Source organism: Triticum urartu, chromosome 4, assembly GCF_003073215.2.
Source record: "Triticum urartu cultivar G1812 chromosome 4, Tu2.1, whole genome shotgun sequence".
Classification (NCBI taxonomy): Eukaryota; Viridiplantae; Streptophyta; class Magnoliopsida; order Poales; family Poaceae; genus Triticum; species Triticum urartu.
In genome coordinates, this window is record NC_053025.1 from 77,716,856 (window position 1) to 77,741,405 (window position 24,550).

The following is a 24,550-nucleotide window of genomic DNA, read 5'->3' on the forward strand; positions in this document are numbered from 1 at the left end:
CCATTTTGCAGTCTCTTCAGAATGCCTCTGAAAGTACTCATTAAGCTTGAAGAAAGTGTACTCCACTATTGCAGTCATCGGCAATGCACGAGCACCCTTCAGCACATTGTTGAAACATTCTACCAGATTGCTCGTCATGTCGCCATATCGCCTACCACCATCGTCATGAGTGTGTGCCCACTTGTGCTTCTCACTTAAATTCCTAGTTAAGAACTCTTTTCCCCCTTCGTTCACCGCTGCAAAGAGTTTGTTGTACCGAGCATCGAAACCTTCGGTGGTGAAGGCCACACATACATGGGTAAGGTCTTTGCTGAGCTCCTTGCTCTTACATACCTGGTAAAAGTTGGCCACGAAATGCCTCATGCACCATCTGTGGTGAAGCTTTGGAAATCCTAGAATAACAATGTCCATTGCCTTGAGTATGCCATGGTGCCGGTCCGATATGATGCATACCTCCCTAGCCCCAATCACGTTGTGCCTAACATGATCCATGAACCACTCCCAGTTGTCTTGGTGCTCGGAAGGCACCAAAGCAAATGCACACGGCAACACGTTGTCGTTTTATGAGTGCGCCATTGCTACCATTAGTGTGCCCTTGTATCTACCAGTCAAGAACGTGCCATCTATAGACAAGACCGGACAACAATGCTGAAATGCCTCCACACATTGTCCATAACTCCAGAAGGCACGGTGGAACACTCCATCGTGATCCTCGACCACATGAAACATGCCCGGGTTCTTATGTGCAATCGCGGCCAACAACCTTGGGAGCTGGTTGTATGCTTCTTCATAACCACCATACAACATCCTAATAGCATTTGCCTTTGCCTTCCATGCCTTCCCATACTTGACTTCATAACCAAATTGTTTTTTCACCGTCCGCATGAGAAACCTCACTTTCACAGTGGGATCAAAGCCTATGTCTTTCATCCATTTGTATCCGAAATACTCAGATGTGAGTTGACGGTGTGTCGTTCAAAGTCGTTTAGATGGCGGTTTGCACCTATGAGTGGCAACACAACTTCTTAACACCCATTCTTCGGTTTCTTTAAGCTTTCTTGCATGAACCTTCCATGGGCATCCTTCTTGCTCACACTTCACGGTGTAACGCAACTTCATGTCGGAGTGCTCAACATAAATTGGCCTATGGTTCCGAATGGCATAGTCAGCCAACCAAAACTTCAGCATAGGCAAGCTCAGAAACTTCACTCCTTTCTCCAAATAAGCATTCTCGTCCTCATTCTCCATCCTTGGTTCTCCTAGATCCGGGCATGGTGTTGGCTCAATCACCGTCATTCTCATTCCACCGTCAACAACAACTTTATGGGCAAGGCTGAGGTCTTTAAACAAGTGAGTTCTTTTTTCTAAGCCCCTCAGCTCAAAGTGGATTTGGTTTTCCTCCTTTGTGAATCCATCCTCGTCCAACTTTTCAACTGGACCCTCGTCATCCGAGTCATACGCATATTGACGCCTAAAAGGCAAGTCATGATCCATGTCCTTTTGCGCTATGTACGCATCCAAGTCACCAACATTATTACCATGAAACCCTTCCTCTTGCTCTTCATCGTCATCATAAGCATTTTCATCCTCTTGAATTACTTCGTCACTACCAATCACCTCAACGTCATTTGCTTGGCTAGTTGGTGGTTGGCTAGAAGCATTGGGGGCATACAACTCAACTTCATTTGCTTTAATAGATGGTACACGGGGACGTGGTTGGCGATAAGCATTGGGGGCATCAACCACAACCCTATGCTCAACAAGTGGCACCATTGTCCTCTCGCTCATGTCATCCATTGGGGAAGAGACATGCCGGTTCAAATCAAAGGTAAACCGAGGAGATTCAACCTTGGTGACAAACAATTCAAGTGACTTGTCTTCCGATTGGGAAACTTTTTTCTTGTATACATCCCAATGCAAATCCGAGGTGATAGGCATACTTTTCAAGCGAGATTTGGCTCCAACTCCAACATCATACCTTCCTATTAACTTAACATCAATATTGGTGTCCATCCACTTTAAGACTTGTCTCACTTTTGCAACAACATCCTCATAGCTAGGGCTTGTATCAAAAACCAATGGTTCCTCACCCGTGTCGGCATTGTTACTCAAGAATGCCTCCTTGTCCATGTAATGAACATTAACAAGTCTCTCCATCTAAAAATAACATGAATGCATTTAAGACTTCAATGAGAATTGGTGTTTATCCAAATACATCTCATTATATCCAAATCATATCAACACTAAATTATTGGTGATGTCCACAAAAGTATCACTAATTAACACACACTAAGCAAAGTTAACCCTAATCACTAACTAACCCTAACCCCCAATCTTTCTACTCAACAAGCATATATTCCTACTACACACCACGCATATCACTATATTATCAAAGTTAACCAAGCCATTCACACTAACATAAGGGAGAAAACATGAACTAGGGTTCCACCAACATGTATAAAATGCAACCAAAATAACAAGATTTAACCAAAAATAATTGGATGATTTGGGGGAGATTACCAAGAGCAATAAAGTGATGGAAAGATCCACCTAAGGGATGCACCTTTTGGAGAGGATTTGAGGCGGAGCTTGAGGGGTAGGAGAGAGTGTGAGAGCTCCAAGTGTTCTTCAAGCTCGGGTTGTGGATTGGGGAAGTGTTTGGGGTGGGTCCCACACACTCTCCCGTGAGTTATCCAGTTACCAGGGCCAGACGCCAGGGTTCCTGGCGTCTGGCCCCTTTATCACGTCAGCAGGTCAACGGGCAGGCGGGCAGTGCGGGCCAGGGGCCAGACGCCAGGGTGCCTGGCGTCTGCTTCGCAACCCAGACGCCAGGGATGTTGGCGTCTCCCAAAAAGGTCAGAATCGATTTTTTTTTTTTGGAAACGAGGTCAAATCACGATTTTGTTAGCTCTTTAGGTCATAACAGTAATTTTGTCCTGTCTTTGTATTGGTCTACTCGAATGTAATCAGTGATTTTTTGTTTAGGGGAGAATGTAATCAGTAATGGTTTGCTTTATTATAAAGCCGACAAACGGTCGTAAAAGGTGGCCGGCCCACCGAGGGGATGTGCTGATTGAGAGTGATATCTCGAGCAGGCCCACTTCCGCTATGCTTTTCTCCAAGCCCCAAACCCAGTCTCACCTCACTCCGTCCGTCCGGCGTCGTCTTCCTCCGCCAGCGCCGCCCCTCCTTCTGCGATTCCTCATCGACGTCGCCGTTCTTAGTTGCTCCCGTCATCTTGGTAAACTTCGTAGCTGATTGATCTCTCACTCTCCACGATTCTCGCAGCTTTATGTGTTTGTAGTATCTGCCGCAAGCTGGATTAATCCCCATTGCTTCTTTCTCGTCGGCGCGGTGCTCGCAATCGACGGAGTCGGCAGTTTAGCAACGACGCGTTCCTGGCCGGCACCGCCAGTCAACGAGATGTTCATTCCCTAGTTTGTACTGGACCTTTTGCTGTGGGTAACTTCGAAGCTTCAGCTATTTGCAGTGAGGGATTATAAGAGGACTGACGCATTCCCACAACAGCTCTGCTCATCAGCCTGATGATGATTTTTTTAGATATCCAGTTTATTGCCCTGGTTTCTTGCTCTTCCATGATTCCATCTTAGGTATCGAGTCAAGTCGCATTTGCAGTCTGATTTCATAGACATTCTCCTAGTTGATACACCATCTTCAGATTCCTGCTCAGGCAATACACTTATACACTTTGGCGAATGCGGCGTGATTACTGCAGAGTACAGAGGCTGCATGCTGCGATTGGCGTCAACTGCTTCATAGAAATCAGACTCTTCCCAACTGCACATCATAGGGTGCGTTGACCCAGTCTGGTCTGAAATCTTTGTCGTGCTTCTGAGGTATCTGACATCGGTTGTGATGCGGCCTTGGTGCTTTGTGTCCTGCCTCTTCGCCATTAGTGGCCTTGGCCTGAGTTTGGACAAGGTGAGCTGTGTGCCGTTGTAGACTTGTAGTATGGTGGGTGTGGTTTCTAACCTCTTGGTTTAGCGTTATATGCTAAAAGGCGTCGTGTCCCCTCTTCTTCTATGCTATTGATATACCTCTCCGTGGTGGATTGTTGAAAAAAAATGTTTATTGACATACAAGCTAAAATGGAATTTGATCGTTTTTTCTAGAAAAAAAAGCTAATTTGATCCGTGGACAGAACGTGATTGGTGCTGGTGTTGTCTCTGTAAAAATGTTGATAAAAGGTTTTCAAACTTTTCTGAGTTCACCCACCTGGTTGTTCTTGTTACTGGGTTTAGTCACCTTTTCTCCCCACCACTTTGCACAGTTCAGCGGAGGATGAGCTGCACCTATTAATGAACTATGCAAGAGTCCATTCTTTTAGGTAATAATGTTTCTTTTAGTACTATTATTTTGTGACCAGGTATAAATTTGCCTCCTTTGTTTAAAAGTATACTTTGGCAGCTAAGCCAAAAGCTTATCAATTAATATATAAAAACCTCAACTTGGCAGAATATTGTCAGTAGATGCCAAGATCAGAAAGCAAGATAATAAAGAATCAGAAACTGTAGAAGACAAAAACAGCATTTATATCCTAGAGTTCTAAACAGATGGGAATCTTGTGGATTACATAGTGTGACAAGAAGTCCTCCCTCTTTCCTCACTCTGCCATGGGGAAACTTCATCTGCTAGCTCTGCTTCTTCCTGTACTTCTTGGGTTACCTCTGTTGTACATCTGTGAGATACTATGGCTGAGGCCAGAGAGGATAAGAAAGAAACTAAGGAAGCAAGGTGTGAGGGGTCCCAGGCCTACTTTGCTCTATGGCAACACCCAGGAGATAAAGAGGATCCGACAAGAGGCATTGCCTGCGCAGAAGCAAGACACCAGTAACTACATGTCCACCCTCTTCCCTCAGTTCATGATCTGGAGGGAAACATATGGTATGTAGTCAAAAGTTCAATTCATGCACGCATAGTCTCTGGTTTGGTCTATTTTAACAGTAACACTTGTTCTTTGCTTACAAGTCATTTTTAGTATGTTAGTGATTAGATGGCCCATGGATGTTTCTATTCTTGTGACATAAGACTGTGAGATCACAAAATTTACATTTTACAGTTTGTTGGCAGTGCATCTCGTCTCTGTTGCTATTTATGCTTTGTACATTTCATTGATGTAAGGCATCCACCCTAGCAACCCTATCATCCAAAAGATAAAGCCACATTATACTCACTTACATGTTCCGCACTGTCTTCTTGCTCGTAGTTAGTGACAAAGGAACATCCTTACCAACCTTAGCTGGGTATATAAATGGTCTCCCAAAAGTCAAAAGTCAGGAACAACTCGGATAATTGAAAGCTACATAAGCTTTTGTGGTGCCCCGAAGGACTGCTGTTGCAATCGGGGACGAATTGTGTGTGGATTTGAGCAAGATTGAAATTGGGACACGATAGGGGAAGAAGGACGAACCCTAAGCTACATAAGATCTAGTTTGTTCTCCTTTCTTACTTTGGTCACTCTTTTGTCCAGTTGCATCTGAGCCGTTAACTGAACCGTCTAGTGTCGACTTCTAGTTGACACCATCTTCAGACTGAAGCTCAGGTTTAGGTTCGAGTCGAACCCTGACAGCTTTCTCTTGATGTTGAAATTTACTCTTGAACATTGGAATACTGATGATATAAAATACTACTCCCTCCTATCCATATTAATTGTAGTACAAAGTTATACTAAAGCAGCAACAATTAATATGGATCGGAGGGAGTAGTATTTTGGTTAATGATATAATAATTCTCTTGGAACCTGGCCTCCTACGAGACCTAAGTGTCTGTCTATAGATCTTTTTGTCTTGTTCTATGAAATATTGTTCAACTATGCCTTAAAACAAAATGCGTGAAGTGATCAGTAGTTGGCTTGTTGACTGAAAATGCTGGAATCTTTTTTGTATGAAGACCGTGCATTTGTAACTAATTTTTATAATAAGGAATTTCGCTCCAGTGGAAAGTAAAGTTGAATTTTTTGCCAGATATAATTAGCGAACATATACAGTATTTGATATAAAATTATTCGGTTTATCTCAATGGTATTTGCAGTACTTATTCGTGCTGTATTTCTTATATTAGTCCATTCTTTTTATGGCGATGATGCTATTGGATTGTGAATTTGGAATAGGGTCGGTATTCCTCTACTCAACAGGAGCTGTGGAGATTCTGTATGTTTCTGACCCTGGCATGGTCAAGGACATGAGCCACTGCACATCATCTGAGCTCGGAAAGCCTATTTTTATACAGAAATCTCGCAAACCACTCTTCGGTGAAGGCATCTTGGTGGCAAATGGCAATATATGGGCCTATCAGAGAAAGATCATTGCACAAGAGTTCTTCATGGAGAAGATTAAGGTGACGTCAGCTTCTTCATGCTTAAATATGAGTTGAAATACTAAGAACATGATCCGGCATTATAGTTGGAATTTCTGTAAAAAGTCATTATAATTGCAAGAATGATGTTTGCAGGTCATGATAGAACTAATAGTGGAGGCTTCTGCCCCACTGCTAGAAGCATGGGATAGTATGCTTGACGGCATGGGAGGGAGTAGAGAGATAGATGTGGATGGTTATTTGCGGAGTTTTTCGGCGGATGTAATCGCCAGGGCATGTTTTGGCAGCAATTTCGCAACAGGGGAAGAAATATTCTACAAGCTCAGGCAGCTTCAGAAGGCGATTTCTCAGCAAGATGCACTTGTTGGATTATCCGCGGTGTGGTAAGTATACATATCTAACATAGTGAAAAGAAAATGAAAAAAGAAGTGAATAAGATAAGTCTTTTCCATAGGGTAAATAAGGTTCATTCTCATTCATCAGACAGGAATCACTGAAATTGTGATGTAAATATCCGAAATGTTTTTCCCCAAAATAGTCTGGTTGCTCAAACTAAGATAACTCTTTTCCATAGGGCAAAGTCTAGTCCAGTCCTGTCATAAAATTAATACTCCCTCCGTCCCAAGAGTGTTCTTATATTATGGGACGGAGGGAGTAGTGATTTCCACTTTTTACCCAGTAGATGCAATCTTGTGACAACGTTACTTTATTTTAAAATACCTGGCCACATTTTACTCAGTTGTGACCTTTGTTATGGCTTTTATCCTATTTATATTTCCCTTGACTGACAATGCAGCTGACTATGTGGACAACTCAGGTTCATAATCGCCGGGGGTGTAGTGGCTGAACCCCACCTCGGTGCACCCACGCAAGAAAACATACCAAAACATCTCGAATTTTTTTGAAACTTTGTGGAAATGATCATCAACAAATGTTAGAGAGGCTTGCCAAGTTTGGTGGTCAAATGACATCCGAGGAAAACTGTACAAAAATAACAAAATTACAAATTTTGGTCAAACAGTGCACTTACATTTTGAGTAAATTTGAGTAATTTTGTCTGTTTTGTATAGAGCTCACTGGATGTCATTTGACCATGAAAATTTGCAAGCCTCTCTAACATTTGTTGATGATCATTCCCACAAAGTTTCAGATTTTTTCAAAATGTTTTCATATGTTTTCTTGCGTGGGTGCACCGTGGGTGCATCAAGGGTGGGTGTAGAAAAACCACTCTCATTCTGATATGGGGCATGAGCAGTGTGGTGCAGCCGTGCAGCTAGCAGTACCTATTCAGCAAAACTAACACAATTTTTCATAGAACTTGACTGAACCAGAGGGATTTTTCATAATTTGGTATATATATATCTTCTACGAGTAGTGAGATACCATGTCTTCCTAACAAGTGGATCTAGCTTTTCAGTTCGGGGACATAATGTCACAAGTTCAGTACTAATGATTAAAATGTGGCAAGATATGTTAAATAGGGGAAAATCTGTCTCAAGGGGTAAAAAGTGAAACTTATAGTCATAATGTTTTGTGCGTGATTACAGGAAGAGTTTGCCGACCAAGGCCAATCGAGAGATACAAAAGCTGGAGCAAGAAGTTCGGTTACTCATCCTGAATGTCGCAAAGGAACACAGCCGTGGCAGCAGCAGCGAAGACGACGATTGCATAAAGACTAAACACAATGGCCTTCTCCGCTCGATTGTCAATAGTGCTCGCCATTGTCCGGCCAGCTTCCGTGGCAGCGCCGAGGACTACATCGTCGACAACTGCAAGAGCATCTACTTTGCTGGGCACGAGACTACAGCCGTCACCGTCACCTGGTGCCTGATGTTGCTGGCCACACACCCGGCGTGGCAGGACCGTGCCCGTGCCGAGGCTCTAGAGGTGTGCCGTGGAGGCACAGAGCTCGACGTCGACGTCCTCCGGCGACTGAAAACGGTGAGAAAGCATCCCGTCATGCATCAATCAGTCTCGAGAAGCTGGCATAACCATTACTACATTCCTTTTCCAGATCACCATGGTGATCCAGGAGACTCTCCGGCTGTACCCTCCGGGGTCATTGATTATGCGCGAAACGCTGAAGGACTTCAAGCTCGGTGGGCTCGACATCCCACGGGGGACGATCATCCAGATAGCCATAGCGATGCTGCACCTCGACAAGGATGTTTGGGGCCAGGACGCCGGTGAGTTCCGGCCTGATCGGTTTGCGAACGGCGCCGCTGCGGCGTGCGAGCCGTCACACATGTACCTGCCGTTTGGGCACGGGCCCAGAATTTGTGCTGGGCAGAACCTGGCGATGATGGAGCTGAAGGTGGTGCTCGTGCGCCTGCTGAGCAAGTTCGCCTTCTCACCGTCGCCCGGGTACCGGCACGCGCCGTTGTTCCGGCTCACCGTCGAGCCTGGGTTCGGCATGCCTCTTGTCGTCACGAAGCTTCCATGATCTCTCTCACTGCCATCTGTGGCAAGAAGGTGCCGCGCCTGATGAAAACAGTGACGCCACCACTCCACTGTGTTTGTAATCGGCAAGGCGGTGCTTTCGTCGGTACTTTCTGCGGCGCAAGATTCAGTAAGTTCAGAAAACACTGGCAAAGCAAGGTATGGTTATTGATGACATGGTACCCGTATCTCCCCCAAATGATATTTCTTGGACCCTGATAAGTGTCACACCTATGGCACGAACACATGACAACTTCGAACGTTTTTTATGGCAAGTTTAGTGACGCGAGGATGGCAACTTTAGTTGTCAAGCATGACAACTTTCTTTTCGAATGGCAAGTTTCTGTTTTTTCTTTGGATTTGTTCTCTTTTCGGATGACAACTTTAGTTGTAAAAACCGTCGTCGGGGCCGGAGTGCTTCATGCCACACGTGTGGCACTTATCATTTGGGTATTTCTTTTGTTAGAAAGCAATTCTTTGCTCAAACTGAATTATTATTTTTACTTCTAGTATTTATTTTAATTTTTTTTGGAAAAGAGGGGTTTCCTCCGGTCTCATTTCATCATAAAACGAAGCCAACAACAATTATCAGTACTGATTGTGCCGAATCGCAAGGAGCTTACATTGATGTAAGTGCCCGGCCCTGGATTTCCCTTGGATGCAGTTGACATTTCTCCAGACACTTTCGAATAGCAGCCCTGATCCTTGTCATTTTGAAACCGATCAGGGAGGAACGCCCATCACCCATTTGAAACAATCTCTCTTACGGTCTTACCTCCTCAATCTCAAGCCAATGATTCTCAAACCTGAAGAGTTTGCTCTTGGGTGGAGAAGTCCATCGCTGCACGCAGCGCATCTACGGCTGGCACAACCACCGGGCCCGTGGAGCAGAAAAATAATGTCCCACTGTGCACGCCGTACGTGGCACGTCCCTCTCCCATGTCAGAAGGTACAACGGCCCGAGCCCACTGCACGGACGAGAGGCAGTGTATTTATCTGTATCAGCGATGTATCTCCGCTTTACCCGTTTTGCAAATCAACCTCCACGCATCACCACGCGAACGCGCAGCCGTGGATGCGCTGCGTGCAGCTGCCGCTGCGTGCAGGACATCCACTCTCCTCTTGGGTGTTTCCTTGTTGAAATCTACTGCGACGTACGGGAGTGTGGTCAGAAGTTGTTGCTGCAATTGCTGTGGCTGTAGTCTGAAGAAAGCTCAGCTTTCGGTTAGCGTTAACTAAAACCCTGTCCAGTGTGCAACTTTACTAGTGTTGGCTCACGTCTCTCATTCGACCATGTGAAGCTGCGGTTAGCAATATCAAATATCATCCATCACATGGTCTCTGATCCAGCTGTTGAAGCTTTCCATCCATCATAGCCCAATTAATACGACGACGCCTGGACTTTTCATGTCAAAATTTGCATGTTGATCCGAAACTGAACTTGGCAGAGCGTGCATGGATGCAGATTCAAGCGATTGAAGCGCGGATGAATAACACTTGGATACGATGCAAAGGATGCAGATACAAGCGCGTGAAGTGCGGCTGGCCAGCACATGCAGAGGGTTTCTCTAAGAGAAAGCTTAACTGAAACCTGACACTACTTAAACATGAAACCTGACACTGATTAAACATGACCTGACGGAAGAGACTGAAGCCAAAAGACTTGATTCTCCTGAAATGCATGCATAATGCAACAACCTCAAATGAGTGATCGCAGTGGTGACGGCTAGCCATGGGGTTGACCTGGAGGATGCAGAAGAGTCCGAGCAGTCGCGGATGCCCGCCGAAGAGCTCTGAGACGCACCAGTGAGGATGGCGTCGATGTTCAGGTCGCAGCATTGGAAGCCGCGTGCTGAACCTTGGTCTTCTTCCGCCTGGAGGAGGAGGAGAATGAGCGGTTCACCATCCCGCTGTCAGAGGAGCTAACAGCGGCTTTGCGCTTGGAGAAGCGCCCAATGGAGCCAACACATGCCCCGTTGTATAACTTCTGGATGCGCGAGCTGCGGCAAGGAGAGGGCGCGGCGGCTCTGGGAGCAGCGGAGGCCGCCACGGTGCTAGCGTCGTCGGAGATGGTGATGATGGGCGGCTGAAGGAGCTCAAGGGTGGGCGGGAGGGCGTTCCTACGTTTCCTGGAAGAAGACGGTTCTTGTTGCGTCTCATTATCTGCAAATGTTAATGAAGCACATGCAGTAAACATGTTAGTTTTCTGCTCAAAATTCGATCCACTCCAAAAATATTCAAAGAATATTCATTATATATACTGTCATTGCAGCTGGTGCTCCCTTGTAAACTAATACTAAGATCTTATATTAGTTTACATAGGGAGTACTATATATTGTCAATTCAGTTTAGGAATTACCAGCCCAACCATTTTTAGATGATGAAGAATTTTATTCTCAGAATTCTGCATACATGCATGCATGATGCACGATGTCCATCTAACAGAACTAATCGTAATCCAGTTTGATTGAAAATATTATGGCAAGCACCGATTTGATTAATTTTTGCAACTACTGATCACACACATATATATTTCCTAGCAAGCTGATCTAGACAGTAAGTAGACACCAGAAAAATGAGATTCACACACATATATACATACCTTTGCAAATATCCATCTGAGGCGTGTGTGGCGTGGCAGGCGTCAAGAACCCAGCAGGCGGATATGGTAGTATGAAAGGATGAACCACCGTTCCACCTCCAACAACGGAAAGCTTGGCCTTGAGGCTGAGGCTCTTTATGTCAATGGCATAATGATGATTGATGAAACGACTCCCCGCCGCCATCAGAGGGATTGCCTGCCCAAACGATGACCAGTCCGGCGACCACCTTCCCGACGTGCTGCACCTGGCAAAATCCGCCAAGCAGCTTGATCCATGGCTTTTCCTTCTCGAACACCCAAATATTGCGGTTGCGACCACCACGGTTCTCCTTGAGCAGCCACAGTTGCAGCCGGCGGTCCTTGACGCACACAAGGCAGCACTTGCCGTCGTCGGTCTCTCCGATGGAGTACCTTGTGGTATTCGAGCCCGCCTCCGAAATGGTTGCCGGGAGAGGGAGCATGGAGAAGTCCCTCGTGCGGGTGTCGAGCAAGAGCGACGAGGCCCCGGCGGTGTCCCCGTCGTGGTTCCAGAACATGAGCCCGGCCGCGTACATCGTCTGGTACGCCGGGGGCGGCGTGACGGTGTCCGCCGCCCAAGGGTGGAAGCGCCACCCGTGTGCTTTGTAGTCGTACTCGACGGCCCGCAGCCTGCGGCGATCGTCTACCTGCAGGGAGACCACGCGGAAGGAAGCGTCGCCGTCGTCGTCGACCAGGCACTTGGCGTCGGCGATGTAGCCGTCCGGAAAGGGGTCGTGGTGCGGGCGGTCTATGTCGACGCGGCAGAGAGAGACGGGGTCGTAGACGGAGAGGGATCTGCCTCTGCCTCTGGAGAGGAGGAGGCGGCCACCCCGGGTCGTCCTCGAGGCGGGCGAGCAGGAAGTCGCCGGCGTGCGCGATGGCGACGAGGCCGGGGTCGGACCGGGCTGGGCCGGCGAGGTGGAAGAGGGGGAGGCCGGAGGGTTGCCAGCGGGAGAAGACGCCGAGGAAGCTGTGGGGCGACGACGAGGCGTGGCGTGCGCGGAAGCAGCGGAGGAAGCCGGGGCTGGAGGCGACGCGGCGGAGGCGCGCACGGCGTGTCCGAGGGAGGCCCACGATGGGAGGCGGAGCAGGATCTCCTCCACGTTGTCGTCCTTGAGGGAGTCCATGGTGGTCATCGCCAATTCGATCGGCACCGGCCGGCCGGCCTTGGCGGCGTCGTACTCGTCGTCGTAGGGCAGCCACGATCGCATGCAAGCGAACCGAGATACAAGCCCTCGCGGGATTGCCGCAATTTCGTGATCGATCGATGACGGCAACCTCTCTTTCCTTCTTAATTATTTTCGACGCTAGTTTTTGTTTTTTGATGAGGATTACACGCTAGCTTTTTCGATGGACGTGAATAATTAACTCGGGAATGTTCCCGCGGGAAGCCCCTCGCGCGAACAAATCGTTTCCTCAGAAGGAGGGAACCATCGAACGTTTTACGTTCGCTGGAAAGAATCCCCACAGCGAACCACACATCACGTGCCAAAAACTGAGGAAAAAAAGGCATAGCTTTATAGCAACAATAAAAAGTTTTTTTAAAGCAACAAAAAAGGCCTGAAACTGAAAACAAAATCAAGAAAACTGGGCCAAACTGTGTTGTTTTTTCTTTCACAAAACAAAAAAATGTTTCATGCCGTGTCACTGTGCAAAAAATTGGCATGTTTATTAAAACATTTTTTCTTTATTTTTTTCCATGGATCAGTACAAAAATGCCATGTGACAGTGCAAAAAACTACAAAAAAAAACTTTGCCATGTTAGCATTACATACTCGCACGAAAAAAGTTTGCCATGAATTAGAAAAAAAATTGACACCACTTTTCAGGGTCCAAAATGAATTTGGCATGTGAACATAAATATCTTTTATAAAATGCCATGAGTTAGGACACAAAAAATGGTCATGCTCTAAAGAATAAGAAATGTCATTGCTATCTAAATTAAAATTGTCATGGTCTAACTGTTAAAATTGTAATGCTCTGAAAGAATAAAAATACCATGCTACCTAAATTGAATATGTCATTGTCTACTTACTAAAAATGGCATGGACTAAACACTAAAATTGCCATGGTAGCTAACAGAAATTACCCATCTTTTACCGAAGTGTCAATTTAGTATAGTTCTTTCAAAATGCATGTTTATATTAGGTCCCAGTTTTGTAGGAAGTGGTTCACCCATACATTTTCTCGGCCTTCCAGAGGGCGCGTCGAGCGTTTTCTCGGCCTTCCCAGATGCAGACTCTTTTCTCAAAGGTCCAGTCCAAACCTGACGGCGAGTAGGCCCAAAGATGCCTCAAGCCCAGCAGACACCGCACCCAGCCTAATTCCAGTTTTACAGCCCATTTTCTGAAGCCTTTGTACCTGTACACCGGATTGTCTCAGAAGAAAAAACTGTACACCGGCACAGTCGTACAGAGCACACGGCCTCACGCGCGCACCGGCGGCGGCTAGATCAGCGGTGGGCCGGTGGCGGATGCATGTCGCCGTCGAGGAACGTAAGTCGTAGAGGTAACGCCAAATCAGCATATTTTCATCCGGCAGATTCCAGATAGCTTGCCCTCGCTGGTTGGTTTAGCGTCGTCGTCTCCCGTAAATGTTGCAGCTCGTTTTGCTGCTACCTAGGGTTTGATTTGGTCCCAGATTAACGGGTGGAACTGATGGATTGTGACTGCTCGTATTAGCCAGAAAAAGAGAATCATATTGATCAATGATCATTATCTCTTAGACAGCCAACCGTGTTTGTATGTGTGCACTTTCTTGGTGTGGAAAGGAGGTGAAGGAGAAAAATAAATTGAATCTCATTCAGTTATTAGCAGAGAAGAGCGATTATAAGAACTGCACAAAATGGACATAAAGCCTGCTCGATGTAGAAATAATATTCCCTCTGATTTAGAAATGGAGTATGATAGTATGTGAGTTGTATTACAGGAAATTGGCACCATTGGATTGAACACTTTCTTTTCGTTGTGATTATATAACCACTTGAATAACAATAAATGGAAATTTTAGCTTGAAGATGAAAGTTGGACAGTGAAAATGGACTTCACACTTCGAAACAGAGGCACTAAATTAGTCATTCAATTTCACCCACATAGCACTGGAGCACATCTAATCGCCTATTCCTGATGTTTCATACTGCCTAATCCAGATTACTGTGATTCATTTTGCAATGATACAATATGACTCCCTGTTAAGAGTCCCCCATTTTTTGTTCTGAAGCAGATTCCTGGAAGCAGCAGCATGGCAAGGTACCAGCGATCATGGTCGGACATACCACCAGAGCTTGCTGGCCTGGTCCTCCTCCGCCTCCCTGCCCACTCTGACCGCATCCGTTTCGCAGCTGTATGCCGCCATTGGTGCGCCTCCGCAAGGCAGCATCAGCTGCCTCCGCCATTGCCGTGGTTCATACTCCCCGGTGGAACCTTCTTCACCTTACCCCACAGTGAATCCTTCCAGATCCCCAACGGTGCCGAATTCCACAGTTCCTGCGGTGAGTGGCTTGTCTTTGCATGTGACGACATCTGCTACCTCGTAGACACCTTCTCTGAGGCCACCTTGAAGCTCCCTGACCTAGACATGTACGACCCCATCGAGGAGCCTGACGAAGTTATCAACGGTCACAGCATACGCTACATTTGTCTGGACCTGAATGCAACCATGTCAATATACAAGGTAATCATGTGCTCAGAGCTCCTTGTTGCCGCCATCGTTGACGTTGGGGACCTCCGCACCCTTGCGGTGTGCCGACCGGGAGGTGACCTATGGTTTGTAAGTGCGCTTGGCTACGACAGGTCCCTTGACATAATTCTCCACGGAGGCAAGTTGCTCATTGTTGATGGATGGAGGAACCTTTACGTTATCGATGTCGAGGAGGACAGTGACAATGGCAGCCTACTCATTTCCCGGATCGAGCGCATCATCGAGGGTCCTCCCTGGCCCTTCAGGCGGTTCCCGGGTTTCCTCCTCGTATTTGACACATACCTGGCTGAATCCCGCGGCGCTCTGCTGCTGGTCCGCGGGACCATCTATGGCAACACACCTGCCGGCAGCCACACCAGGTTCGAGATCAGAGCAGTACGGTTTGAATTCGAGGTGTGTGAGGCAGACTTTCAGTCGTCTCAGTGGGTTGAGAAGAGGAGCGTGGGGGACGACCAGGTGCTGTTTCTTGGGCCAAGATGCTCCAAGTCTGTCTGTGCGTCCCAGTACAATCTGAAGGGGAACTGCATCTTCTTCCTGGATGACGACCGTTGCCAGTGGTACTGGAAGCATGCGCCGAGCGCGCCGAGCTCGTACGCGATATTCGACATGAGTGATGAGTCGGTCCGCTCGCCGCTTCCTAGAGGATCGTGCAAGGGCGAGGAGGCGCCGGCGACATGGCATTTTCCTAGGTGCTGATATTAGTCTGTTCCTGACATATGCACATCAGCGCTGAATACAAGCAACACTGTGGCTGATGATCACTGAATCGCTTCGTTGTCAATCAGATATGTTCTGTGTTCCAAAATGTCATTTTGATTCAGAATGCTGTAGTCTGTAAGTTTGTGACAGCGTTTTCCAAAAATTCTTCGTTCTTCCTGAGTAAAAACCCTGTAATTTCTCTTAAGCTGTTCAGCTGCGACAGAGAGATTCCATCAGTGCAGTGAGTGGCGTTGAAGATTTCGATGATCTAGAATACTGTAAGCATCATGGCAAAAATGTCGCCTTTCGATTCGAAAGACTCATCTCACACAGTTTGCTTCATTTAGAATACATGTCTCCAAATATTAATTTAGAAGTTCTCAAAAAAATCTGAAAATTTGAATATTCACAAGATACATGTGTTACAATCCCTTTGCTTTTTTTGTTTCACGATGTGTAGTTTTAATTTAGATTTGAAATTTAGGGATTGTAGACACATGTTGGAATTTTTTTAAAACTTGCAGATTTGAATTTGCGATGCGGTATCACGGTGTCATGCAAAGTTTGATATCAGACGCTGATCATACAGGGACACTATACCACCCAGATGCTCAATAATGCAGATCAACGATGGCCTTGAAGAAGAAACAACTGAATAAATCAGCATCAAGATGCAAGAACTGATACAACAACATAATGCAGTGCCACTGCGGTCTGCAAGCCTACGCGTATTTACAACCGCCTATACGAGGGCTATACTAAGTTACCTAAAACTAGTGGCAAAAAAAAAATAGAATTCTTGAGCTGCTCCAGCTAATTCATCATCAGAACTAAAACAAGGACGCTGTTCTGGCTTCGTCTCTGAGCAAGAGCTTCTTCCACTCCTCCACCCAGCGGGTGTAGCTGGACTGCGGCGCAAGGACGTCGATCGACACCTCCTTGCTCTCCACCAGCTCCCTGGCATACTGCTCGAACTCCCGCAGCCTCCCAAGCTTCATCGCCAACATCGCCACGTCTTGCTCAGCCTGGGCGCTTTCAGTCTGATCCCATGCCTCTTCCACCCTCGCCCAGAAGCATGGATCCTGAGTCAGCCCGGCGTACTTGCTCCTCGCTGTGGCAGCCGTGTCACCGGTGCTCGTACCAGTGAAGGCTCCCTTCTCCTTCCACCACTTGTCGAACAGCTCATACCTGTGAAGTGTAGATCTCTGTGAGCTCACTGACCAAGCATGAACAAATGGTGTATGCAGATCCAACATACTCCCTCAATCTTAGTTCAAAACTGCGACACTTATTATAGATCGGAGGGAGTACCTGCTGTCCCGGCCATGGGTGATGTAGCCGCCTCTGGTCTTGTGGAAGTTCTTGCGGTGATAGTCTGCGATGTCCAGTGGCTCGACGAGGAGCTGGTAGAACCGGGCGGCATTCACCCACTTGGCCCGGCGATGGAAGTCGTGCGGCAGCTGGCTGTTGTCGAGCATTGCGAGCACACCATCCCAAAACTGGCCCAGCTTGATGCGACACATGTCGGCCATGTTGAACTTCTTAGGTGACCTCCGTTGCTTGAATGCGTCATAGTACCCCATGTCGCCGTCGAATGATGCCTTGTACCACTCGACCTGTGCCCGGCATGGAGTGATCCGCCCCAGCCGTGTTGAGAGTCCCGCGCAGTTCAAGCTTGGGCTGCGACCCGCTCGCTTAGACGCCTTCAGCCAGTATCGCGTCGTCGTGGCCTCCATTGCCTCGCTGCCAATGCCGGAGGCCTCCATAGCCAGGGAGATGCCAGCGTCGTAGTTGGAGTTGGACATGGACGCCAACACGTCCATGGCATGCGGGCGCCGCTTGAGGAGCAAGTTCTGTGGCATTTTCAGCACAAGATCGCCGTAGCAAGAGTGTGCGGCCTCCAGGGATGTCGTGTCGCCCCGCGCGTAGCAAGCGGCAAATGTGGCATAGAGCATCTGGACTGCCGCTGTTGAGTTGTCAACGCACACTGCACCTTCCGGCGAGCACAGCACGTAGGCCCCGAACGGACGATAAGGGCTCCCGCCTCGCGACTCTGGGTCCACGAGCTTCTGCTCCATGGCAACCGTGCGGACATGCGCCTGTATCAGTTGACGCAGCCCATCCCGCTCGGCGTCCACAACACGAGTGGTCATTACACCCGTGTTGTGAGTGTGTCCTGGCCATTGCTGCAGCTGCATACCGATGATGACGCGCACAGGGATAGCGTCTAGGGGGCAGAAGAGGAGCCTCGGGACGACGTCGTGCTGTGAGACGACATTACAGAAGTTGCCGCCCCACCGCTCGCGCAGGATGGCCCTGGACAGGGCCCCGTTGCCGATCAGTGGGCTCCCGAATGTGACACACAGCACAGGAGGAGATGGACTGCATGGCGAGCTTAACGATGAGATGCAGAGGTAGTGCAGCGCCGCAAGAGCGGCGATGGCTCCACCAAGTGAGTGGCCGGTGAACACCACTGCCTTGCCCTGGATCTGATTTAGCAGCATCTGTATTGTCATTAACCGAATGCAATGAGTAAGAAACAATTTTCAGCAATGAAAAAGCATCAAACCACTACAATACTGAGCTAGAAAAGAAAAAAAAAATCTTCTGATGCATAACTGCAAATAGCAAATACTATTTTCAGGAGAAAGATCAAGGAGAATACAAACATCCAGATTGATTCATAAATAAGGAACAGGCCACAAATTTTATTTAGAATAGCAAGAAAGATACGAGAATTATAGCACCAGATGAAGACAGGTGAAGATCTTTGAAGCATTACTGAACTTGTCAAGAAACAATTAAGGTCGTATGCCTGCTGACCGAGTAAAATGATACTACGTAATTATAACCAAATTCAAAAAAAGTTGTTCACATCTGGACAGCCCATGAAGAGTATATCTCATCAAAATCAGCATGTACTCTGGATGACAGTAAACTACGCACTATTATTCTTCATGGACCACTGAATTTCATAAATGCTCTAGATGCAGCCCTCATCCAGAACAAGGAAATTTCCCCCGACTCTAATGGGAATGCAGTTGTTGCATCCACTTCATGTGAAATTACTGCATAAAATTCCCAGCAAATTCATGCGTTCCAAATAAAGCCGTATGGTATATATACTTCCATGCTGCTCTCAATCATCCTCATCTGTTGCCCGTGGGTCACACCAAAATTCCTTGCATGCAAGTGACAACAAAATAGCAATAGCATACAGTCTTGGTTGGGTGATGCGTAATGCGCCATCTGTGCCGTACTTTTTGTTTGCAGTGACATAAAGTGGACAGGCGCACAGCACCTCAAGCTGGCCGCCAAGTTTGAGAGAGATTGGATCTTTTCGATGAACTTACAAACTCTATGCCAAAGGCACCAAACTGATCGTAAAAAAATCACACAGAAAGGAGAAGATATGCACTGAACTAGCCTACCGCAACACAAAATCAATTTCAGACGGCACTACAATAAACAAAGAAGGTTAAGTCAACGGCAATCTCACATGCAACCTTTAGATTTGGTTTTCTTTCTAACAAATGATTTAGTTTTTGTTTCATTACTCCACAAGCCACAATGTTATTAAATTTATTGTCCCAGTTAAGCTGTTAAGTTATTATCGAGTGAAATCTCAAATAATTGACACTGTCATAATATAATCAAGTAGTAGTACATTATCTCATCTACTGATGTCTGCAGTCTGAAGTCTTTTAAGTGTGAACACAGGGACATACCAACCAACTAAAGACAGGCGCATCAACATCACCATAACTTGGCCCAAAGGACCAGAACCAAAAAAATATCAGATCATCACGCTAACAATCATCACAAGAAAAAATGATTAATCTGGGAAATTCAGGAGATAAACACTCGATTAAATGCTGATTGATGAGAAATTCTCGGCTAATTGATTGACTAATTTACCTGGAACTCAGGGGAGCCGCACAATTTCAAGAAGCACCGCAGAGCCAGCGCCTGCACGGCGACACGCTCCCCGGCGGCGGCCGCGTCCGGCTCGGCGGCCGCCAGCTGCGGGAAGGCCCGCGCGCCGGCAGCGTCGCCGGCGAGGCCGACCGGCGCGAAGACGTCGGCGCCGCTCGCCACCGCCGGGCGCGCAACCGACAGCGCGGCCTGCAGGCCGGAGAAGGCCACGTACACCGTCCCCCCGTCCCCGCCGCCGTCGCCGTGCGCGAACCCGGAGGAGGCGGCGCCCATCGCGGCGGCGGCCGCGCACCGGTCCCAGGCGCGCGCCAGCAGCGGCGACGAGGCCAGCAGCGCGCCGAGGACATGGCTGGTCTCGAACCTTCAAAGCGCACACGCATTTTCAGCTCCTCTATACATCTCTCTCCCAAATTCCTCTCCTTTTCTACCACCAAATCAGGGCGGGATCGGGAGAAGCGAAAGCGGCCAAGCCTTTGTGCGTCGAGTGCGCCGGGAAGTAGTTATATATGTGCTGAGAAGAGAGAAAAGTTATGGAAGAAAATCGGAGGAACTTACATGGAATTTTCTTCGGCGTCTTCCATGGCAGGCGGGCGAGCTTCCCGGAAATGGGGCGGCGCTGGGGAGAGCGAGAGAAGGGTTAGGAGAGGAAGTGGTCAAGTTTACTTTGCGTGGCCTCCGCGCTCTGGTGTGGTGGGGGCAGCCGGGCAAGGGAGCTGCAATTTCTATCACCGCTCTGGTCAAATATTTCGTCGACTTTGCATTTAAAGGCCCAGATTTTTTTCCCTAGTCCTCTCGTAGGGAAAATGCAATTTTTTTAAAGAAATGGTGGATAACTTGCATCTGAATAGATAACTTGCTTCCAATAATTTATTACTAGAAAAGTAAGAGCATTTCCGATAGCATGTGTATATTTGGATGTCTATATATTCATATAGACAATGGTCTAAAAGGATTCCCTCGTATACATGTTCAGTTTTGCATCAAAACGTCTATATACAGGGACCGTGACAGGTGGGCCATCGTTGGGGAGAGCAAAACATCGTGGCCGCAGCTGAGTTTAGACGGCGCCTTCATATTGTCCAGGCGTGAACATTGTCGAGGTCGATTTAGAGGATGTATATATTTGAACGACCATATAGACAAGTTGTTGGACGCTTGTTTTGGGCTCACGTCGTGAAAAACGAGTATAGACATCCATATAGACAAGCTATTGGAGATGCTCTAATATGGTAGCAGTAATGATACAGTGGCAGTGGCAGTAAGGGGTTGTTTGGATAGATAGAATATAGAGAATCGGTTCTATATAAAACAAAAAAACTGTTTAACCGACTAAAACCACGTTTGGGTCTTCTAACTAATCCACGGATATGCAAAACTGGATTCCTATAAACCTGGAATTTCAGGTTTGTACAAAAACGACTATTAGTCATTTTTCTATAAACGCGATTCCTATATCTCTCTCGCTGATCCTCGTGGGCACGTTCGTCAGCCAGAGAATTAGAATCTGCAGATGTGCCCGTGACCGGCGACAGCTTCGATGGGCTCTCACTAGTGTGCCACACCTCGACGCCGTCATCCTCTAGCCACCGGCCGCCTGCCGCCTGCCGCCGCTTCTTCTGCGCCGTCCGTCTTGTCGTTGTCGCTGCCAAGGTCAGCTCCTTGAGCGTGTACATGCGTCGGAACTCGGAAGCCAGCAGATCAAATCGATCCAGCTTGTTCCCGTCGGTAGCTAGCTTCTAGATACACATGTGGGCGGCATCATTTCGTGAGTTCTGCAGCCGGCCGATAGAATTGATCCAGCCATCGCTCTAGGCAGCAAGATTCTACATTTGTGTGCGTGTTCACGGCCGTAATTTCGTGCGTGCGGCAGTAGGCGGATCGAATTGATCGAGCGCTTGCCTCATTAGCTAGCTTCTACATGAGCGTGTACACGGCTGTCCGGCGAGATCGATGAGTCAACTCTCCTGTATTTGCGTACCTCGACGGAATGTGACGGGAAAATAAGAAGCTCACCGTAGAATAGGAATAGTACTCTGAATCATTATCGAATAAGGAACTGACAAACACACTCTCCAACCCAAACGTAGTCTTATACAAACTCATTCTTAACCGAAATAATAGTAAAACTGGTTTTGCTAAAAATCAGCTAAAAACTCGTTTTCTATAAACCAACGCCTAATATTTGCTATCCAAACAACCCCTAAGAGTATCAAGATTGCAGAGTAGTAACAAAGTGCGACAGTAGTAGTAATTGTAACGGGAGCAACAGTAAATAAAGCGTAGGTATGGAAGTAGATTGTGGGTTTTGTTCATATGAGATTCAATATGGAATGGTCATAACATAGAGCAACAACAAATTAGCTTCAATTCATCAATCATTTGTAGACATGCATTTCATAAATAGTTGTACGTGCTTGCGGTAAGAACTTGCATAACATCTATTCTTCTACCCTCCCATGGCATCGGGATCCTAATGAAAATTGTAATTAAGACGCTTCTTTTAATAGAGAACCGAAACAAAGCACTAACATGCGGTGAATACATGTAATCCTCAAGGTAAAGTCATTTCCATCGATATCCCAATTATTGTCACTTTGGAGTCTAAGGTTCAGAACAATAGCATGTGCATACAACTTGCATGTAAGATAAAAACACAAATATATTCATGAAAACATAGAGAGTTCGGATCTGAAATCATGGCACTCGGATCCTAGTGACAAGCATTAAACATATCAAAGTCATAGCAATAATAATCTCATAACATAGTGGATACTAGGCATCAAACCCTAACAAATCAGACATCGATTACATAAGAATTCTCATCCAATTGTTATCTACCTCAATGTGCCTACATGGGAATACTCACACAAGGGTGGAAGCATCATAGAATTGTTGTTGGAGAAGGGTGACGATGACGATGGCGACGAATCTCCCTCTCCAGAGTCAGAAACAGACTCCATATCAGATCTCCAAAGGAAGAACAAGAGGTTGGGGCGTTTCCGTATCATGGAAAGCTTCCGTGATTTTTCTTGTGTATATGTGAATTTATGGCGGTGGAATTGTTGTAAGGGACTCGCGCTGTTGGAAATATGCCCTAGAGGCAATAATAAATTGGTTATTATTATATTTCCTTGTTCATGATAATCGTTTATTATCCATGCTAGAATTGTATTGATAGGAAACTCAGATACATGTGTGGATACATAGACAACACCATGTCCCTAGTAAGCCTCTAGTTGACTAGCTCGTTGATCAATAGATGGTTACGGTTTCCTAACCATGGACATTGGATGTCGTTGATAACGGGATCACATCATTAGGAGAATGATGTGATGGACAAGACCCAATCCTAAGCCTAGCACAAAGATCGTGTAGTTCGTATGCTAAAGCTTTTCTAATGTCAAGTATCATTTCCTTAGACCATGAGATTGTGCAACTCCCGGATACCGTAGGAGTGCTTTGGGTGTGCCAAACGTCACAACGTAACTGGGTGGCTATAAAGGTACACTACAGGTATCTCCGAAAGTATCTGTTGGGTTGGCACGAATCGAGACTGGGATTTGTCACTCCGTGTAAACGGAGAGGTATCTCTGGGCCCACTCGGTAGGACATCATCATAATGTGCACAATGTGATCAAGGAGTTGATCACGGGATGATGTGTTACGGAACGAGTAAAGAGACTTGCCGGTAACGAGATTGAACAAGGTATCGGGATACCGACGATCGAATCTCGGGCAAGTATCGTACCGATAGACAAAGGGAATTGTATACGGGATTGATTGAATCCTTGACATCGTGGTTCATCCGATGAGATCATCGTGGACATGTGGGAGCCAACATGGGTATCCAGATCCCGCTGTTGGTTATTGACCGGAGAGTTGTCTCGGTCATGTCTGCATGTTTCCCGAACCCGTAGGGTCTACACACTTAAGGTTCGATGACGCTAGGGTTATAGGGAAAGTATGTACGCGGTTACCGAATGTTGTTCGGAGTCCCGGATGAGATCCCGGATGACACAAGGAGTTCCGGAATGGTCCGGAGGTAAAGATTAATATATAGGAAGTATGGTTTTGGCCACCGGAAGTGTTCCGGGCATCACCGGTAGTGTACCGGGACCACCGGAGGGGTCCGGGGGTCCACCAGGTGGGGCCACCAGCCCCGGAGGCTTACATGGGCCAATAGTGGGAAGGGACCAGCCCCTAGGTGGGCTGGGGCGCCTCCCACCAAGGCCCAAGGCGCCTCCAAGAGGGGAGGGGGCAAACCCTAGGGCAGATGGGCCCTAAGGCCCACCCCAGGTGCGCCTCCCCCTCTCCCCCTTGTGGCCGCCACCCAGATGGGATCTGGGGGCTGCCGCCACCCCTAGGGAGGGAACCCTAGGTGGGGGCGCAGCCCCTCCCCTTCCCCTATATATACTTGAGGTATTGGAGGCTGCAAGACACACGAGATCCTCTCCCTCTTGGCGCAGCCCTACCTCTCTTCCTCCTCGTCTCTCGTAGTGCTTGGCGAAGCCCTGCTGGAGTCCCGCGCTCCTCCACCACCACCACGCCGTCGTGCTGCTGCTGGATGGAGTCTTCCCCAACCTCTCCTTCTCCCCTTGCTGGATCAAGGCGTAGGAGACGTCACCGGGCTGTACGTGTGTTGAACACGGAGGTGCCGTCCGTTCGGCACTAGGATCATCGGTGATTTGGATCACGACGAGTACGACTCCATCAACCCCGTTCACTTGAACGCTTCCGCTTAGCGATCTACAAGGGTATGTAGATGCACTCTCCTTCCCCTCGTTGCTAGATTACTCCATAGATTGATCTTGGTGATGCGTA

General features: G+C 47.4%; 3 protein-coding genes across 9 annotated transcripts; 2 read left to right on the forward strand and 1 right to left on the reverse strand.

The window, feature by feature from the left end:
* The first annotated feature begins 3,093 nt into the window (after window positions 1-3,093).
* On the forward strand, window positions 3,094-9,291 carry LOC125550767 (cytochrome P450 714C3-like). Of its 7 annotated transcripts, XM_048713854.1 has the most exons (7): window positions 3,150-3,241; window positions 4,292-4,348; window positions 4,477-4,905; window positions 6,131-6,357; window positions 6,472-6,719; window positions 7,884-8,277; window positions 8,351-9,291. In XM_048713854.1, the coding sequence occupies exons 3-7, from the start codon at window positions 4,635-4,637 to the stop codon at window positions 8,777-8,779; spliced, it is 1,569 nt and encodes a 522-aa protein (XP_048569811.1). In that variant the 5' UTR covers window positions 3,150-3,241; window positions 4,292-4,348; window positions 4,477-4,634; the 3' UTR covers window positions 8,780-9,291. The 7 variants fall into 7 exon arrangements, with proteins under 7 accessions (XP_048569812.1, XP_048569810.1, XP_048569807.1 ...); XM_048713853.1 differs by lacking the exon at window positions 4,292-4,348 and having other exon boundaries at window positions 3,112-3,241; XM_048713850.1 differs by lacking the exon at window positions 4,292-4,348 and having other exon boundaries at window positions 3,117-3,942.
* A 5,296-nt stretch (window positions 9,292-14,587) lies between these two features.
* On the forward strand, window positions 14,588-16,607 carry LOC125550770. Its single transcript, XM_048713857.1, has one exon. The coding sequence runs from the start codon at window positions 14,636-14,638 to the stop codon at window positions 15,788-15,790; it is 1,155 nt and encodes a 384-aa protein (XP_048569814.1). The 5' UTR covers window positions 14,588-14,635; the 3' UTR covers window positions 15,791-16,607.
* LOC125550769 (lipase-like PAD4) lies at window positions 16,430-20,444 on the reverse strand. The gene is made up of 4 exons (XM_048713856.1): window positions 20,285-20,444; window positions 19,712-20,090; window positions 17,105-18,297; window positions 16,430-16,981 (listed from the first exon to the last, which is right to left on the reverse strand). Exons 1-4 carry the CDS (start codon window positions 20,308-20,310, stop codon window positions 16,624-16,626), a joined length of 1,956 nt encoding a protein of 651 aa, XP_048569813.1. The 5' UTR covers window positions 20,311-20,444; the 3' UTR covers window positions 16,430-16,623.
* Between the last annotated feature and the right edge of the window lie 4,106 nt (window positions 20,445-24,550).